Below are 19,793 nucleotides of genomic sequence, written 5' to 3'. Positions count from 1 at the left end.
TGGCATCATGAGCCAGGTCTATGCGTAGTTTCTATGCACGAGTAGAACACAAAGTAGTTTTGGGCGTTGATTTTGTTCAATATGCTTACCGTTACTAGTCCAATCTTGATTCGGCGGCATTGTGGGATGAAGCGGCCCGGACCAACCTTACATGTACGCTTACGTGAGACCGGTTCCACCGACTGACATGCACTAGTTGCATAAGGTGGCGGGCGTCTGTCTCTCCCACCTTAGTCGGATCGGATTCGATGAAAAGGGTCCTTATGAAGGGTAAATAGCAATTGGCATATCACGTTGTGGTTTTGCGTAGGTAAGAAACGTTCTTGCTAGAAACCCATAGCAGCCACGTAAAACATGCAAACAACAATTAGAGGATGTCTAACTTGTTTTTGCAGGGTATGCTATGTGATGTGATATGGCCAAAGGATGTGATGAATGATATATGTGATGTATGAGATGATCATGTTCTTGTAATAGGAATCACGACTTGCATATCGATGAGTATGACAACCGGCAGGAGCCATAGGAGTTGTCTTAATTTATTTATGACCTGCGTGTCAACATAAACGTCATGTAATTACTTTACTTTATTGCTAACCGTTAGCTGTAGTAGTAGAAGTAATAGTTGGCGAGACAACTTCATGAAGACACGATGATGGAGATCATGATGATGGAGATCATGGTGTCATGCCGGTGATGATGATGATCATGGAGCCCCGAAGATGGAGATCAAAAGGAGCAATATGATATTGGCCATATCATGTCACTATTTGATTGCATGTGATGTTTATCATGTTTATACATCTTATTTGCTTAGAACGACGGTAGTAAATAAGATGATCCCTCATTAAAATTTCAAGAAAGTGTTCCCCCTAACTGTGCACCGTTGCGAAAGTTCGTCGTTTCGAAGCACCACGTGATGATCGGGTGTGATAGATTCTTACGTTCGAATACAACGGGTGTTGATGAGCCTAGCATGTACAGACATGGCCTCGGAACACATGCAAAACACTTAGGTTGACTTGACGAGCCTAGCATGTACAGACATGGCCTCGGAACACAAGAGACCGAAAGGTCGAGCATGAGTCGTATGGTAGATACGATCAACATGAAGATGTTCACCGATGTTGACTAGTCCGTCTCACGTGATGATCGGACATGGCCTAGTTGACTCGGATCATGTAATCACTTAGATGACTAGAGGGATGTCTATCTGAGTGGGAGTTCATAAGATGAACTTAATTATCCTGAACATAGTCAAAAGGTCTTCGCAAATTATGTCGTAGCTCGCGCTTCAGTTCTACTGTTTAGATATGTTCCTAGAGAAAATTTAGTTGAAAGATGATAGTAGCAATTATGCGGACTAGGTCCGTAAACTGAGGATTGTCCTCATTGCTTCATAGAAGGCTTATGTCCTTAATGCACCGCTCAGAGTGCTGAACCTTGAATGTCGTCTGTTGATGTTGCGAACATCTGACATACACATTTTGATAACTACGTGATAGTTCAGTTAAACGGTTTAGTGTTGAGGCACCGAAGACATTTTGAAACGTCGCGAAACATATGAGATGTTTCGAGGGCTGAAATTGGGATTTCAGGCTCGTGCCCACGTCAAGAGGTATAAGACCTCCGACGATTTTATTAGCCTGCAAACTAAGGGAGGAAAGCTCAATTGTTGAGCTTGTGCTCAGATTGTCTGAGTACAACAATCATTTGAATCGAGTGGGAGTTGATCTTCCAGATGAAATAGTGATGTTTCTCCGAAGTCATTACCACCAAGCTGCTAGAGCTTCGTGATGAACTATAATATATCGGGGACATATATGATGATCCTTGAGATATTCGCGATGTTTGACACCACAAAAGTAGAAATCAAAAGGGAGCATCAATCGTTGATGGTTAGTAAAACCACTAGTTTCAAGAAGGGCAAGGGCAAGAAAGGGATACTTCATGGAACAACAAATCAGTTGCTGTTCTAGTGAAGAAACCCAAAGTTGAACTCAAGCCCGAGACTAAGTGCTTCGGTAATAAGGGGAACAGTCACTGAAGCAGAACCACCCAAGATACTTGGTAGATGAGAAGGCTGGCAAGGTCGACAGAAGTATATTGGATATGCATTATAATGTGTACTTTACTAGTACTCCTAGTAGCACCAGGGTATTAGATACCGGTTCGGTTGCTAAGTGTTAGTAACTCGAAACAAAAGGCTACGGAATAAACGGAGACTAGCTAAAAGGTGAGATGACGATATGTGTTGGAAGTATTTCCAAGGTTGATCAAATATCGTACGCTCCCTCTACCATCGATATTGGTATTAAAACCTAAATAATCGTTATTTGGTGTTTGCGTTGAGCATAGACATGATTGGATTACGTCTATCGCAATACGGTTGTTCATTTAAGGAGAATAATGGTTACTCTGTTTATTTGAATAATACCTTCAATGGTCTTACACCTAAAATGAATGGTTCATTGAATCTCGATCGTAGTGATACACATGTTCATGCCAAAAGATATAAGATAGTAATGATAGTACCACCTACTTGTGGCACTGCCACGTAAGTCATATCGGTATAAAACGCATGAAGAAGCTCCATGTTGATGGATCTTTGGGCTCACTCGTTTTGAAAAGTTTGAGACATGTGAACCATGTCTATTGGTGTATATGCATGAAGAAACTCCATGCAAATGGACCGTTTGGACTCACTTGATTTTGAATCACTTGAGACATGCAAATCATACCACATGGGCAAGATGACTGAAAGCCTCGTTTTCAGTAAAATGGAACTAGAAAGCAACTTGTTGGAAGTAATACATTTTGATGTGTGCAGTCCAATGAGTGCTGAGGCGTGTAGTGGATATCGTTATGTTCTTACTTCACAGATGATTTGAGTAGATGTTGAGTATATTTACTTGATGAATCACGAGTCTGAATTATTGAAAGGTTCAAGTAATTTCAGGGTGAAGTTGAAAGATCGTCGTGACAAGAGGATAAAATATCTATGATATGATCATAGAGATGAATATCTGAATTATGAGTTTGGCACAGAATTAAGACATTGTGAAAATTGTTTCACAACTGATACAGCCTGGAACACCATAGTGTGATGGTGTGTCCGAACATCATAACTGCACCCTATTGGATATGATGCATACCATGATGTCTCTTATCGAATTACCACAATAGTTTATGGGTTAGGCATTAGAGACAACCACATTCACTTTAAAAGGGGCACCACGTAATTCCGATGAGATGACACCGTATGAACTATGGTTTAGAGAAACCTAAGCTGTCATTTCTTAAAAGTTTGGGGCTGCGACGCTTATGTGAAAAAGTTTCAGGATGATAAGCTCGAACCCAAAGCGGATAAATGCATCTTCATAGGACACCCAAACAGTTGGGTATACCTCCTGTCTCAGATCCGAAAGCAATAAGGGATTGTTTCTAGAATCGGGTCCTTTCTCGAGGAAAAGTTTCTCTTGAAAGAATTGAGTGGGAGGATGGTGGAGACTTGATGAGGTTATTAAACCGTCTCTTCAACTAGTGTGTGGCAGGGCACAGGAAGTTGTTCCTATGGCACCTACACCAATTGAAGTGGAAGCTTATGATAGTGATCATGAAACTTCAGATCAAGTCACTACCAAACCTCGTGGGATGACAAGGATGCGTGCTACTTCAGAGTGGTACGTAATCCTGTCTTGGAAGTCATGTTGCTAGAAAACAATGAACCTACAAGCTATGGAGAAGCGATGGTGGGCCCGGATTCCGATAAATGGCTCGAGGCCATATAATCCGAGAGAGGATCCATATATGAAAACAAAGTGTAGACTTTGGAAGAACTACTTGATGGTCGTAAGGCTGTTAGGTACATATGGATTTTAAAAGGAAGACGGACAATGATGGTAAGTATCACCATTAAGAAAGCTCGACTTGTCGTTAACATGTTTTCCGACAAGTTCAAGGAGTTGACTACGATGAGACTTTCTCACTCGTAGCGATGCTAAGAGTCTGTTGGAATTATATTAGCGATTACTACATTATTTATGAAATCTTGCAGATAGGATGTCAAAACATTGTTTCCTCAACGATTTTCTTGAGGAAAGGTTGTATGTGATACAACCGGAAGGTTTTGTCAATCCTGAAAGATGCTAATAAGTATGCAAAGCTCCAGCAATCCTTCTGAGGACTGGAGTAAGCATCTCGGAGTTGGAATGTATGCTTTGATGAGATGATCAAAGATTTTGGGTGTATACAAAGTTTATGAGAAACTTGTATTTCCAAAGAAGTGAGTGGGAGCACTATAGAATTTCTGATGAGTATATGTTGATCAGAAATGACGTAGAATTTCTGGAAAGCATATAGGGTTATTTGGAAAGTGTTTTTCAATGGAAAACCTGGATTAGGCTACTTGAGTATTGAGCATTAAGATCTATAAGGATAGATCAAAACGCTTAATAGTACTTTCAAATGAATACATACCGTGACAAGATTTTGAAGGAGTTCAAAATGGATCGGCAAAGAAGGAGTTCTTGGCTGTGTTAGAAGGTGTGAACATTGAGTAAGACTCGAAACCTGACCACGGCAGAATAGAGAGAAAGGACGAAGGTCGTCCCCTATGCTTTAGACGTAGGCTCTACAGTATGCTATGCTGTGTACCGCACCTGAAGTGTGCCTTGCCATGAGTCAGTCAAGGGGTACAAGAGTGATCCAAGAATGGATCACAGGACAGCGGTCAAAGTTATCCTTAGTAACTAGTGGACTAAGGAATTTTCACGATTATGGAGGTGGTAAAAGAGTTCGTCGTAAAGGGTTACGCCGATGCAAACTTTGACACTAATCCAGATTATTCTGAGTAGTAAACTGGATTCGTATAGTAGAACAGTTATTTGGAATAGCTCCAAACAGAACGTGGTAGCTGCATCTAGGAGATGACAAAGAGATTTGTAAAGCACACATGGATCTGAAAGATTCAGACCCGTTGACTATAACATCTCTCACAAGCATAACATGATCAAACCCAGAACTCATCGAGTGTTAATCACATGGTAATGTGAACTAGATTATTGACTCTAGTAAACTCTTTGGGTGTTAGTCACATGGGGATGTGACCTTGAGTGTTAATCACATATCGATGTGAACTGGATTATTGACTCTAGTGCAAGTGGGAGACTGTTGGAAATATGCCCTAGAGGCAATAACAAATTGATTATTATTATATTTCCTTGTTCATGATAATCGTTTATTATCCATGCTAGAATTGTATTGATAGGAAACTCAGATACATGTGTGGATACATAGACAACACCATGTCCCTAGTAAGCCTCTAGTTGACTAGCTCGTTAATCAATAGATGGTCACGGTTTCCTGACCATGGACATTGGATGTCATTGATAACGGGATCACATCATTAGGAGAATGATGTGATGGACAAGACCCAATCCTAAGCCTAGCACAAGATCATGTAGTTCGTATGCTAAAGCTTTTCTAATGTCAAGTATCATTTCCTTAGACCATGAGATTGTGCAACTCCCGGATACCGTAGGAGTGCTTTGGGTGTGCCAAACGTCACAACATAACTGGGTGGCTATAAAGGTACACTACAGGTATCTCCGAAAGTGTATGTTGGGTTGGCACGAATCAAGACTGGGATTTGTCACTCCGTGTAAACGGAGAGGTATCTCTGGGCCCACCCGGTAGGACATCATCATAATGTGCACAATGTGACCAAGGAGTTGATCACGGGATGATGTGTTACAGAACGAGTAAAGAGACTTGCCGGTAACGAGATTGAACAAGGTATCGGGATACCGACGATCGAATCTCGGGCAAGTATCGTACCGATAGACAAAAGGAATTGTATACGGGATTGATTAAGTCCTTGACATCGTGGTTCATCCGATGAGATCATCGTGGAGCATGTGGGAGCCAACATGGGTATCCAGATCCCGCTGTTGGTTATTGACCGGAGAACGTCTCGGTCATGTCTGCATGGTTCCCGAACCCGTAGGGTCTACACGCTTAAGGTTCGATGACGCTAGGGTTATAAAGGAAGTTTGTATGTGGTTACCGAATGTTGTTCGGAGTCCCGGATGAGATCCCGGACGTCACGAGGAGTTCCGGAATGGTCCGGAGGTAAAGATTTATATATGGGAAGTCCTGTTTTGGTCACCGGAAAAGTTTCGGGGTTTATCAGTAACGTACCGGGACCATCGGGAGGGTCTCGGGGGTCCACCAATTGGGGCCACCAGCCCCGGAGGGCTGCATGGGCCAAGTGTGGGAGGGGACCAGCCCCAGGTGGGCTGGTGCGCCCCCCCACCAAGGCCCAAGGCTGAAGGAAGAGGGCAAGGGGGCAAACCCTAGGGCTGATGGGCCCTAAGGCCCACCCTGGTGCGCCTCCCTCTCCCCCTCCACCTGGCCGCACCCTAGATGGGTTTTTGGGGGCTGCCGCCACCCCTAGGGAGGGAACCCTAGGTGGGGGCGCAGCCCCTCCCTTTCCCCTATATATACTTGAGGTTATGAGGGTTGCGACACATATGATTTGATCTCTCCCTGGCGCAGCCCTACCTCTTCCCTCCTCGTCTCTTGCGGTGCTTGGCGAAGCCCTGCTGGAGTACCACGCTCCTCCACCACCACCACGCCGTTGTGCTGCTGCTGGATGGAGTCTTCCTCAACCTCTCCCTCTCTCCTTGCTGGATCAAGGCATGGGAGACGTCATCGGGCTGTACGTGTGTTGAACGCGGAGGTGTCGTCCGTTCGGCACGAGGATCTCCGGTGATTTGGATCACAACGAGTACGACTCCTTCAACCCCGTTCTCTTGAACGCTTCCGCTTAGCGATCTACAAGGGTATGTAGATGAACTCTCCTTCCCCTCGTTGTTGGTTTCTCCATAGATAGATCTTGGTGACACGTAGGAAAATTTTGAATTTCTGCTACGTTCCCAAACAAGGACAACAATATAACCACAAGAAAATTAAATCAATCATAGTAATTCACCAATCACCGATAGGACAACGAAAATCTACTCAGACATCATAGGATGGCAACACATCATTGGATAATAATATGAAGCATAAAACACCATGTTCAAGTAGAGGGTACAACGGGTTGCGGGAGAGTGGACCGCTGTAGATAGAGGGGGGAAGGTGATGGAGATGTTAGTGAAGATGGCGGAGATGTTGGTGAAGATCACGGTGATGATGATGGCCCCGACGGTGTTCCAGCGCCACCGGAAGCGAGGGGGAGAGAGCCCCCCCTTCTTCTTCTTCTTCCTTGACCTTCTCCCTAGATGGGAGAAGGGTTTCCCTCTGGTCCATGGTCTCCATGGCGTGGGAGGGGCGAGAGCCCCTCCGAGATTGGATCTATCTCTCTGTCTCTCTCTGTTTCTTCGTTCTCAGATTTTGCCCTTTCACCGTTTCTTATGTTTCCGGAGATCCGTAAATCCGATTGAGCTGAAATTTTAACACGATCTCTATCCAGATATTAGCTTTCTTGCGGCGAAAGAAGGGCACCAACCGCCTTACGGGGTGGCCACGAGGGTCAGGGGCGCGCCCCCTGCCTCGTGGGCTCCTCGAGCATCGTCTCGCGTTGATTTCACTTCCCAAAATTCACATATATTCCAAAAATAGTCTCCGTCAGTCTTTATCCCGTTTGGACACCGTTTGATATGGATTTTCTGCGAAACAAAAAAAATGCAACAAACAGGAACTGGCACTCGGCACTGGATCAATATGCTAGTCCCAAAAATAGTATAAAAAGTTGCCAAAAGTATATGAAAGTTGTATAATATTTGCATGGAACAATACAAAATTATAGATACGACGGAGACGTATCAAGCAGCAGAGATCGCGGGCTGAAGATAGGTCTATCATCGAGAAAGAAAACTAGAAATTGCAGATGTTGAAACAGATGGTTGCACATCTTTATGCCATGAGCGACAAAACTATGCTGGTATCACCAACCCACCTTACAAATGATCCTGCCTTGGACATGGTGAGTTCTCTTCGAACTTATTTACTCATGTGCTTACAGGTCATTCCATCAATTGGGTCTAACAATGTGCCAGTAGCTAAACCTGGAGTCGGGCAAGCAATCCCAATAGCTACTTTCGATGTTCCCGTTCCAAACCCCAAAACCGTGTGAACTCCTAGTTATGTTCATGAACTTTGTGCTTTCCTATGCATGCACTTGTGGTTTTTACTTGCTATGCTTGAGAACATTGTGTTTGTGTGCTTGAGACGTTGTATTTGTGCTATTTGAGATCACATTTTGTTATGTATGTTGTGCAATGGTGTTTGACTATAATGTGGCAATGGTTGAGTCATTTGAGAAGTGATATTGTTGCTGTATATATGTGGGATATTATTTGTATGTGATTTGTTGCAGGGCTAAAAAATATGTAAAAATTAGCCCCTGCCAGAGGATTTGTTGAGTTCCTTACTCGGCTAAACATTTTTACCGAGTGAAACACTCAGCAATAAAGCCACGTGGCGTGACCTCGTATCTCGTTCTGGTCATTGCCGAGCTGGTTCCTTAAAATCACGACAAAATTTATAACATGTGTTACTACTGACATAGCTTTGTCGAGGGTGAAACTCAGCAACAGAGGAGAGCAACAGAGGAGAGACTCGGCAAACTGTGCAAGTCTTTGCCGAGTATCTGCTTGTGTACTCGGCGAACAATGCGATGATTTGCCATCTACCAAAGAAAGAATCTCGGTGAATAGTCCAAATTTGCCGAGTGTCAGTATAAAAATCTCGGTGAAGACTAAAATTTGCCGAGTACAGACTCGAGGGGTCTCGGCGAATAAGGCATCTCGACACTATATGGCTGCCACGTGTCTCGCTCCGGGGCTTCCGAATTCGCCGAGTCTGTACAATTGGCTCTCAGCAAAGAGGTCTGCCACATGGCAGCCGCCGTCTCTGACTGGCCCGTTAGATACCTTTTTTGTGCCGAGTCCCGTGTTTAGTGCTCGGAAAATACTTTTTTAGAACTAAGGCTCAAGGAGAGCCCGGCTTTGAATTAACAAGGCCATCAACCGGCCAGGAGATACAAACACCCACAGTTACAACGAAGCATAGCAAACAAGCAAAAGAAAAGGAAAACAAAAAAAGACGGCAGATACAAGGTGATGCCCGAAACAACTTCCTAGCCCCAACATGTACAAGCAAACAGGAAATAAGCAGTACAGACTAGCTTGATGTTGCCGAAGCCCTTCAATGCGCGAGTGGAGCACCATAACCCTGACAGAGAGCAAACTTCAGAGGGAGTTACAGCCCAGCTAAGATGGACATGCCCTCATCTACTCCGATAGGTGGACGCCGTCCTCGTACTGACCCTCTCCACTTCCGAAGGGGACCCCTGCCCCTCGCCCTGGATCGAAGGGCGCCGTACCGTTGGCAAGTGGCAATGCTCCCCTGAGCAAGGATTGGTACAAGCTTCCAGGTCACCATGGGAGATTCTCAGCACGACCCACCTGCTGCGCTAAGAACACCAAACGAAGAGCCTCATCAAGACACAATAACCCACACCCAAGGAAGAGAAGCTGTTGTTGAGCGAGGTTGAAGAAGAACTTGCAAGCAGAGGATCCAAGGCAGCCAATGCAGATAGCAGGACAGCACCCGCTGGAATCAGCACCAAGTTCAAGCCTTCCATGCCCTGTTGCTGCCAACGGGGAAAGAACCCTATCTTCATCCCGTCCATGCCATGGCACTGAGAGCCGGCAAGCAAACAACCACAAGTCAGGCAACGGACAACCAAACAGCAGAGCACTGCCCCAACAAGAAGACCATGGCGCCACCTCCACCTGCAAAGCCGCCACACACTTGACAACCACACCCATCGCCCCTGCACACCCCCAACTCACCCAAGGCGGCACCTTCAGGAAGATGACGACGCGTCATTGCAAGAGGAAAGAGGTTGGGCGAGGGTGGGAGCGGGAACACCTAGATGTAGGGTTTTAAGGACCTCACGCTGGAGTGGTTTGTAAGTGATCGCTCAACCCTCAGACTTCGATCACCCAACCAAAAGTAACCGATTTGTTAGTTGAGGTTTTGTACAGTTTCATTGTCGAGGGACCAAACATTATAAATGGATCGACGAAAAATATACTTTTCTAGTAGAAAGCAAGGATAATTGAAATGATTATCGACAGACTATGGTAAACAGATATCACAAAGGATTAGGTTCTTGCAGAGTGATCGGACATGAGAAACAAACTAACTAGACCTGGTGGGTGGATATTGATCATTCACCTTCAGCCACCTGCTAGTGATCGACTAAATTGATATAGCAAACTAAACCTAAGAGGAGTATTCATCATGGATCTTGAGCTACAAGGATGCCTGCAGAAGGAGTTTAGGTAGCTAGCGGCTGTTCCACCAGTCATGTAACTGCTGGGACCAACTCTTCTTTCCAGACCACCAATCCTCGAAATCATCCAGCCCGTTCCTTCGTTTCAGCCGTATCTCCTTGCTCAAAATCTGCACGCCGCCCTCTGCAGTCTTCAAAACCAGAGTAAATACCCCCCAAATTATCACAAATCGCTTCATCCTCTCCATCCTCCGCCGCCACATCCTAGTTAATAATCAAGCGACCAATCAATGATATACGAGAGAAACACCATGATGTAATAATTTCTAGAAGCAGAAAGAAAAAAAGAACCGAACAAACCAGTAGACATCATTGGGTCTGGGCTGGACTTGCACCGAGAGCAGCTCCAACAGCTCTTTGTTCTCTCGGCGGACACCGCGAGGGAGATCGTACTCGGTTGCCAAGGAAAAGCCCATGTTGTAAAGCTCCTCTTTCTTCACCTTCATCTCCGCCAAGCGGATCGCGAGAGGTTGCTTGGCCTGAGGGGCGGTGGCCTGCTTGCATGCAGGGCGAAGAATAAGATCCACCACAAAATAGATACTAGATACTAGTACAATCTTTGATCACAGCACGACATTCAGAGGGAGAGAAATCCAAGGTTGCACGCACGCTCGTGTCCGCGAAGAGCCGCCGTTGCGGATCCGAGAAGACGCGCCGCCCTTGCTGTTGAGTTCGTCGGAGCAGCATGCGACCGCCGAGCCTTAGGGCCGCCGCCGCCGCCGCCGCCATGGCTATTAATCCTAGCTAGTTTCGATTTCTAGTTTTTCGGATAGGGTCTGGTCTGCAACGACCGACCACGTATTATATCTACTATATGTTTTATTGTTTGAGAGGTTTTCCTTTCGAGTCCTCCTCTACCACAAAACACGTAGCGGCCTGGATCTTGAAAGGAGATCGTTTTTTTTTTTTGAGAAATCTCGCCACTTTATTAGATGATAGAAATGTTCATAGATACACGGGTCTGGTCATGGGGGATTCCCAACTAAACATATCGACTTACATCTAAGTTACAAGCAAACTTGGCGAGATTGTGAGCCTCGAAGTTGTTGTTTCTACTCTTGAAAGGAGATCGAATTAAGAGGGAGAGAGAGATTCTGGCTAAGCCCAAAGCCGAGGAATCAGCCCAAGCCCAATCTTGAAAGTCCACTTGGTTAGGTCTTGACCATGAAGCCTACTCGATTGAGCCGAATCCTATTTGACGCCTTAAGCGGGGTACACCTATTTCTCGATTTCTGTGAGAGCGAGGGAATGCTCGCTGAAGCGGACGGCGAATTGCGCCGGCCAAGGCGCGAGAGAGGCCACAGCCTCATTTTCCTCTTCTTTTTCATGTTTTCTGATTTATTTTTTTGCTTTATTTTTGTACTTTTGTTTATAATTTAAAATTTGAAACATGTTGAACAAATATTTGAAAATGTTGAACATGTATTTAAAAAATGTTTAACAAGTAATTGAAAAAATATTGATCATGTATATAAAAATGTTAATCAAGCATTTTAAAAACAAATCCTGAACAAGTATTTGAAAAATGTTAAATGTGTATATAAAAAATGTGACCATGTCTTAAAAAATGATGAATTTTATTGATCCTGTATATAAAAATGTTAATCAACCATTTGAAACAATGTTGAACAAGTATTTCAAAGTGTTAATCAAGCATTTCATAAATGTTAAATGTGCATAGAAAGAATGTTGATCATGCATTGAAGAAATGATGAATCTTTTGAATCATGTATATAAAAAAAGTTAATGAAGCATTTGAAAAAAAATGTCGAACAAGTATTTGAAAAATATTAATCAAGCATTAGAAAATGTGTATAGAAAAAATGCTGACCATGTATTTAAAAATTAAGATTTTTTTATCATCTATATAAGAATGTTAATCAAGAATTTGAAAAATTGTTGAACAAGTATTTCAAAAATGTTAATCTAGAAATTAGAAAATGTTAAATTTGCAAATAACAAATGTTTACCATGTATTAAAAAGTGTTAAATTTTTATTGTAGGAATGTTAAATGTGTATTAGAAAAATGTTGTTGACATATACCAAAAGAAACAAAGAGAACAATAAAATAAAACCCAAAAAGAAACGAAATAAACCAAAGAAAAAAAGAAAGAAGAGCAAAGAAGCAAACGCAATAAAAATTGAAAAAGGAGGAGAAAAAAATGAAAAGAAAATAAAATAAAACAATGAAAGAAAGCAAAAAAGAAAACCAAAGAAAAAAAAAAGAAAATAAAAAAACTAATGAAAAGAGACAAAAAGCCGAGATTAAAAAAAAAAGGGAAAAACGGAGAACAAACAATGGAAAACCCAGGCTTGTTTCGACTAAAGAACAAGCACCTAACTTGTACACCACAAACAGGAGCCTTGCCCACTAGCTAGTCGCGCTTCCCCTTAACCAGGAGGGCAGGGTTTGAATCCTTCTAGCGCCCATTTTCCCTCTTCCTTTCCCTTTATTAATTGCACGCGAGTGCGTCGGCCCAATTACTATGCAGATGGAACAGCGAGAGAGACTTTTCATTTGGCTTAATGCGATAAATAGTTGCCGCACTAAAGCACCCCTTTCTTCGATTCTCGCAAAGGGGCGCACACCCCCTTCGCACGCTTGGTCGGCCCATATTACTTTTTTCTTTTGTTTCTCCAAAATGCAAAAAACAATGAGACTGTTGTGACTTGAATAGCCGATATCTTGATACATTGTACGATGCTCTAACCACACGACCAACCAAACCTGATGTGCTTAGTTACAACCTTTTCGCTCTATTCTTCTTTCCTTCTTTCCTTTTTTTGGAATGGTTTCCTCATTTTTTTTCTTTTTCTTTTTTCTTTTCTCTTTCATCCTTCTCGCCCCCATTTCTCCTCTTCTTTTTTCCTTTATTACTTGCATGCGTGTGGGCCGGCCCAATAACTGCGCACATGCTGCAGCGAGTGAAACTTTTCATCTGGCTTAATGCGATAAATAGTCGCCGCGTTAAAGCGCCGCTTTCTTCGATTCTCGCAAAGGGGCGCACACCCCCTCCACCGCGCTTGGCCGGCCCATATTACTTTTTTTCTTCTTCAGGTTTTTCAAAACACAAAAAACTGTGAGACTGCTATGGTTCGAAAAGCCGATATCCTATACATTGTATGATGCACTAACCACACGACCAACCAAACCTGATGTGGTTAGTTACAACTTTTTCGGTCTACTCTTCTTACGCTTTTTTTTTCCTTTTTTGGAATGCTTTCCAATTTATTTTAGTTTTCCTTTTTTTTCTTTCCTTTTTTATAAATACATGAACTTTTTAAAAAATTGAAGAAATTTTCCCAAAATTTATAAACTCTCTTTAAATAGATGAACTTATTTTAAAATCAATGAACTATATTTACAAATTCAATGATCTTTTAAAAAAATTGATGAATTTTGTCTTTAAATTTGAGAACTTTTTTCAAAAGTGATGAACTATTTCTCCAACTCCATGATATTTTTTCAAAATTGATGAATTATTTCTTCAAATTTGTGAAACTTTTTCAAAATTGATGAACTATTTTTCAAACTTCATGAACTTTTTGTCAAAACATATGAACTTTTTCAATATTTATTTAGTTTTTCAAAATTGATGAACTTTTTAAAAGTTTGTGACTTTTTTCAAAAAAATGATGATTTCTTTTGAAAATCGATGAACTTTTTTGAAGTTTGTGTACTGATCTTCAAAAATGGTGAACTTTTTCTAATACATGAATGTTTTAAAATAAATCAAAAATCTACATTGCACGGCCACACTTGTTCTTATATTAATAGTGCGATTATCCACAACTGTCCAATGGTTCCATTGGTTAGGTAAGCATGAATAGGTATGTGGCAACGCGGGTTCGAACTTGGGACCTCCTATATGCCGCTTATTGCGGCAAAGAGTCATTGAGTCACACAGAAGTTAGCTGACCTGGGCCGGCCCATCCGCGGTAGCGCGGTGTTAAAAATCAACAAAACAGAAAAGTATCCGGTAAAAAAACACCGTTCCCTCTAGTTAGGGTTTATCTTCCTCTCGTCACCGCCGGCGATGTTGAGATCGGTCTGCCCTTCATGCCATTAAACCTGGGTCTTGGACTCAGGCAGAAGCAAGAGGGAGAGATCTGTTTCCCTGGCTCCCCTGTTGGTTTCTCATCGAGGGGCTAGGGTTTCTTCGTTCCACAGCAACCACGCAAGAGTTTTGCCCTCGCTCCGCGATGGCGAACAAGGGTGATCCGTCAGGCTCGAGATCCAAGGGCAAGGGCAAGTTGGAGGATCTGATGCAGGAGCTGGCGCTGAAAGAGGATGATCTAGATGATGTGATCTTTGAGGAAGATGATGAGCCGGCAGAGGAAGAACTCCGGTGGATGATTCTGGCCTGGGTTCACATGGATAAGGACTATAGTTCGTACTGGTTCTTTCGAAACATGAGGACGGCTTGGGACCTTGCTAGGCCGGTTAAGATCAAAACCCTAGAGGAAAACCTTTTTCAGATGCAGTTCGACTGCCTAGGGGATTGGGAGCGGGTCACGCAAGGAGGACCGTGGCACTTCAGAGGAAACCCTGTGATCATTGCTCCGTATGATGGCTACACAAAACCCTCTGAGATCGAGTTGTTCAAGTTTGAGATCTGGGCAAGAATTATTGATCTCCCGATCGCTTTTCATGGTAAAGTCAAGGCACTAGCCTCAAAGTTCGGCGAGTTCGTAGAGTCAGAACCATCATCCTTTGATTTTGAGGGGAATTTCTACAGAGTAAGGGTCAGGCTTGACGCGCGCAACCCTTTGAAGAAGGCAACCTCGTTGATTCGAGGGGGTGAGAGACAGATTTTTGCTGTCAAGTACGAACGCCTGCCAGATTGGTGTCAAGTTTGCGGCATGATGGGTCATGAGTACAAGGAGCATGGCAGTGGGGTTCACCCGCCTTCGGCCCTAATCTTCAAAAACCTCCGAGCTCCAGCCACAACAGCTTGGGGTACTAGGCGACGCAACAGAAACCAGAGGAACAGGACTTCAAACCAACAAGGGTCGGGCCAGCAAGCTACGAAGGAGGATGATGATCCTGAGCAAGAGAAGATGGAGACGGAGGATTCTGATGCCAATCGCAAACGTCCTTCTGATGAGGTGCAGGGTTTGCGAAACCACAAAGGAAATACGGGGCTCGAAGTGGTGCTCTCCGGCAAGAACGGATCTGCTACCCCAATCAGCCCTCCTCCAAAACAAGACCCGAAGAGGCCAAAAACTTCGCAGTCAGAAAAACCAAGCGGTGGAGTGGGGAAGAAGATCCCTAGTACGGGAAAGAGCTCGGACGCGAGAACGGCGGCCTCCCGGGCGGAGGACCGCCGGACGCAATGAGTCTTTTAAGCTGGAACTGCCGGGGTATTGGCAACGCCCCGACAGTTCAAGAGCTTCGCGAACTCGCGATTAAGTTTGCCCCTAAAGTTCTTTGTATTATGGAAACCCAGATAGATAGGGTTAGAGCTGAAAATCTAAAGAGCACTTTAGGATATGATAATTCTTTTGCTGTTGATTCCTCCGGCCGCAGTGGAGGGTTAGCAATTTTTTGGAATGATGAAATAAAGATCGAGATTTTGGGTTACTCTAAGTACCATATTGATGGGAAAATTTCTGGTCTCGGTGATAATACATGGAGGCTCTCGTGCTTCTATGGAGAGGCCCAGACTCATCTCCGGCATCATACCTGGGACACAATGAAGAACCTCTCAACACTCCAAGATCTTCCATGGGTGTGTGTGGGAGATTTTAACGAAGTACTGAAACATGATGAGCATGAAGGCATTGGTTCCAGAAGCCAGTCCCAAATTCAGGGTTTTAGGGATGCAGTGGATGTGTGCGGACTGGTTGACCTTGGCTTCAAGGGAACAAAATGGACTTTTGAGAAAAGAGTTGCGGGTGGTTCCTACACCTGAGTACGGCTGGACAGGGCACTGGGCTCAGTTGATTGGTGCGGTATCTTTCCTGCGGCGTCTGTTGAGCACCTGACGGCTGCGACTTCGGATCACTCGCCGATACTGGTCCAGCTATATCCACCGAGAAGCAGAAAAAAAGAGGAATCAATTTCGGTACGAAGTCATGTGGGATAGGCACCCAGAGCTTAAGGAAACCATCAAAACTGCTTGGGAGGCCAACGTCCATAACCTGCATGTGCATGAGGTACGGGCTAAGCTAGAGGCTCTGGCAAACAACTTGGGGGATTGGTCCCGTACCACTTTTGGTAGTGTAAGAGAAGAGATCAGAGGCTTAAAAAAGGAGCTGGAAAGACTGTGTAATGATGCAACGCGTGTTAGGCCATCGCATGCGGAGATAAAGATCAATGATCGTTTGATCGAGCTATACTTACGGGAGGAACTTATGTGGAGGCAAAGATCCCGTGTCCAGTGGCTCTCAGAAGGGGACCGAAATTCCCATTTTTTCCATATGAGAGCCTCAATGCGACGAAGGAAGAACCTTATAAAGGCGCTGCAACGGCCAGATGGGCAAATGACGAACGACTTAACTGAGATGCAACATATGGCCCTCGATTTTTACAAAACACTATATGCCTCAGAGGGAGTTCAGGGGGTTGACGATGTGCTTGATCATGTACCGGTGAAAGTGACTCATGCTATGAATGAAACCCTTCTTGCACCTTACAGTGACAAAGAGGTAAAGGAAGCGTTGTTTCAAATGTTTCCCACAAAATCCCCGGGTCCGGATGGCTTCCCAGCACACTTTTTCCAGCGGCATTGGGATATTTGTGGAGAAGTGGTTACTAAATCGGTGCTAGCAATTGTGAAAGGAGAAGAGAGCCCGGCATGCATTAATGACACAATGTTGGTTCTCATCCCTAAGGTACAAAACCCCACATTGCTCTCTCAATTCCGACCGATAAGTTTATGTAACGTTTTCTACAAGATTGCCTCGAAAGTTCTGTCAAACCGTCTGAAGCTGGTGTTACCGGATATCATATCTGAGGAGCAGTTGGCGTTTGTACCAGGGCGATTGATTACGGACAATATAATTTCAGCCTATGAATGTTTGCACTTCATGAAAAGGAGTAGATAAAAAAATAGCTATGCTGCACTGAAACTCGATATGATGAAGGCTTATGATCGTGTGGAGTGGACATACTTGAGAGCTATTATGCACAAGTTGGGTTTTGCACCAGCATGGGTTGATATTGTGATGACCATGGTTAGTTCAGTAACCTTTTCAGTCATGTTCAATCGATTAAAGTCTGAGGTGTTTACACCCTCGCGAGGTATATGACGGGGAGACCCGATCTCTCCATACCTTTTCCTGATAGCAGCAGAGGGCCTTTCGTGCCTCTTAAAATCCCAGAATCAGTCATCCCAGCTCAGCGGCATTAAGGTGGCACCATCCGCACCGGCGGTAATCATCTTTTATTCGCGGATGACAGCCTGCTGTTTTTTAGGGCGAGCGTTGATGGAGCAGAAGCAGTGTCAAACTTGTTGGATACTTATTGTATGGCCTCGGGGCAGAAAGTTAACAAGGACAAATCTTCCATCTTTTTCAGCAAGGGATGCCCAGAGATAGTACGTAACGCGGTTAAGGGCTTCCTCCAGGTACCAAACGAATCTTTGAGTGACAGATACCTGGGCATGCCAACTGATGTAGGTCACTCAAAGAAGGGAACTTTCAAATACTTGAGTGACAGAGTTTGGGACAAGGTGAAAGGATGGATGAGCAAGTGCCTTTCAGCAGGAGGAAAGGATGTGTTAATCAAGTCGGTAGCCCAAGCTATCCCGGTTTTTTCTATGTCCTGTTTTAAGTTACCACGAGGTTTATGCGATCACATAAAATCCATTATCCGGAAATTTTGGTGGGGCTGCAAACAGGGTGAACGAAAGTCTGCATGGGTTTCTTGGGATATCATGACGCGACAAAAGCACTTGGGAGGCCTTGGTTTCAGAGATCTTGAGCTGTTTAACTTGGCCCTGTTGGCACGCCAAGCTTGGAGATTATTACAAGAACCAATGAGCCTGAGTGCAAGGATTTTGAAAGCAGCGTATTATCCGGAGGGAACAATTTTAGATGCAGTGGTGGGCTCAAAACCTTCACAGATTTGGCGTGCAATCGTGGAGGGGCGTGATTTGTTGCAGCAGGGAATTTGGGTTGACAACTGGATACCAAAAGAGATGACTCCACGGCCGATAACTTCGCTCGTGGACGACCCTCCCAGGTATGTTTCAGAGTTAATGCTACCGGCCACCGCATCTTGGAATGAAGAAGTAATCAGAAAGGTATTTCTACCGATCGACGCCGAGGCTATTTTGAGGATACCAGTTTGTACACGCAACATAGATGATTTCTGGGCTTGGTATCTGGAGAAGAAGGGAAATTTCACGGTAAGCTCGGCGTATAAATTTTTGCAACAAACAAAGATACAGAGAGAAGAATGGCTGGAAGGACGGGGCGGTTCATGTTGTGGAAAAACAAGGTTCCCTCAAAGATAAGAATCTTCTTATGGAGGTTGGCACACCATTCCCTGCCAACTACTGATATTTTGAACCGTAGGAACATGTCCACCCGAGATGCTTGTCCGCTGTGTGGATGCGAGGATTCATGGAGACATGCTCTTGTCGCCTGCACTATGTCGAGGTGTGTGTGGGCTTTGACTGAAGACACCATCGTTTCCAGCATGACTGAGAACGAGGAAGCGGATGCGAGGATCTGGCTTTTTCAGTTACATGAGTCGATGGACCATGTCAACTTCACATGTATGGTCATCACTCCTTGGTCGATCTGGTACGCTCGTCGGAAGGCTATATATGAATCAATCTTCCAAAGCCCACAACAAACTGTCAACTTTGTCAATAACTACATCAGTGATCTTGGCCTCATAGCTACACAGGAGCATCATCCAGCGCCTATATCAACCGCCCAAGAGAGGCCATTGCGGTGGCTTCGACCGCCGGCTGGCAGTGTCAAGATCAATGTAGATGGGGCGTTGGCACGTCGAAGTAGAGGAGGAGCAGTGGCAGTTCTATGCCGGGACCAGGACGGTGTCTACTTGGGTTCGTCGGCGGTGGTTTATCACCACACGCGGGATCCTCTTCTTCTGGAGACATATGCTTGTCGGGAGGCACTAGCACTCGCCGACGACCTTGGCGTAGGAAACATCTATGTGGCTTCGGACTCCCAGGAGGTGATTAATGACATCAATAGGGGCACCGGAGGCCCAAATGAATCCATTGTGCATGAAATACTGAGTCACTGTAATGATTTTAGCTCTTGCTCTTTTGTTCATGAGCATAGGAACTTCAACTTCGAGGCTCATAATCTCGCAAAATATGCTTGTAAGCTAGGTATAAGGCGTCATGTTTGGTTGGGCACACCTCATGACCCAACTTCTGTACCTATGACTATTTCTTTGATTGAATAAATATTGCGAGATCCCTCAAAAAAAAACAGAAA

General features: G+C 44.3%; 2 protein-coding genes across 2 annotated transcripts; one reads left to right on the top strand and one right to left on the bottom strand.

Annotated features, from left to right (window-relative positions):
- Positions 1-10,129: 10,129 nt before the first annotated feature.
- On the bottom strand, positions 10,130-11,215 carry LOC147993188 (uncharacterized). The gene is made up of 3 exons (XM_087533734.1): positions 10,979-11,215; positions 10,670-10,863; positions 10,130-10,573 (listed from the first exon to the last, which is right to left on the bottom strand). Exons 1-3 carry the CDS (start codon positions 11,096-11,098, stop codon positions 10,363-10,365), a joined length of 525 nt encoding a protein of 174 aa, XP_087389860.1. The 5' UTR covers positions 11,099-11,215; the 3' UTR covers positions 10,130-10,362.
- Positions 11,216-14,849: 3,634 nt separating this feature from the next.
- LOC147993187 (uncharacterized) lies at positions 14,850-15,710 on the top strand. The gene has a single exon (XM_087539254.1). It carries the CDS (start codon positions 14,850-14,852, stop codon positions 15,708-15,710), a length of 861 nt encoding a protein of 286 aa, XP_087395380.1.
- The last annotated feature ends 4,083 nt before the right edge of the window (positions 15,711-19,793 follow it).

Source organism: Triticum urartu, chromosome 1A (assembly GCF_056163025.1).
Source record: "Triticum urartu cultivar PI428250 chromosome 1A, HENAU_Tu73, whole genome shotgun sequence".
Taxonomy (NCBI): domain Eukaryota; kingdom Viridiplantae; phylum Streptophyta; class Magnoliopsida; order Poales; family Poaceae; genus Triticum; species Triticum urartu.
This window is presented reverse-complemented; position numbering and strand designations above follow the sequence as displayed.

Bases quoted from the DNA above. Each gene is read 5' to 3' on its own strand.
- LOC147993188 (XM_087533734.1), bottom strand. From the start codon at position 11,098: ATGGCGGCGGCGGCGGCGGCGGCCCTAAGGCTCGGCGGTCGCATGCTG. The intron at 10,864-10,978 runs GTGCGTGCAACC...GCATGCAAGCAG, and splicing joins GGCTCTTCGCGGACACGAGC to GCCACCGCCCCTCAGGCCAA. The intron at 10,574-10,669 runs GTTTGTTCGGTT...ATTATTAACTAG, and splicing joins AGACCCAATGATGTCTACTG to GATGTGGCGGCGGAGGATGG.
- LOC147993187 (XM_087539254.1), top strand. From the start codon at position 14,850: ATGCAGTTCGACTGCCTAGGGGATTGGGAGCGGGTCACGCAAGGAGGA.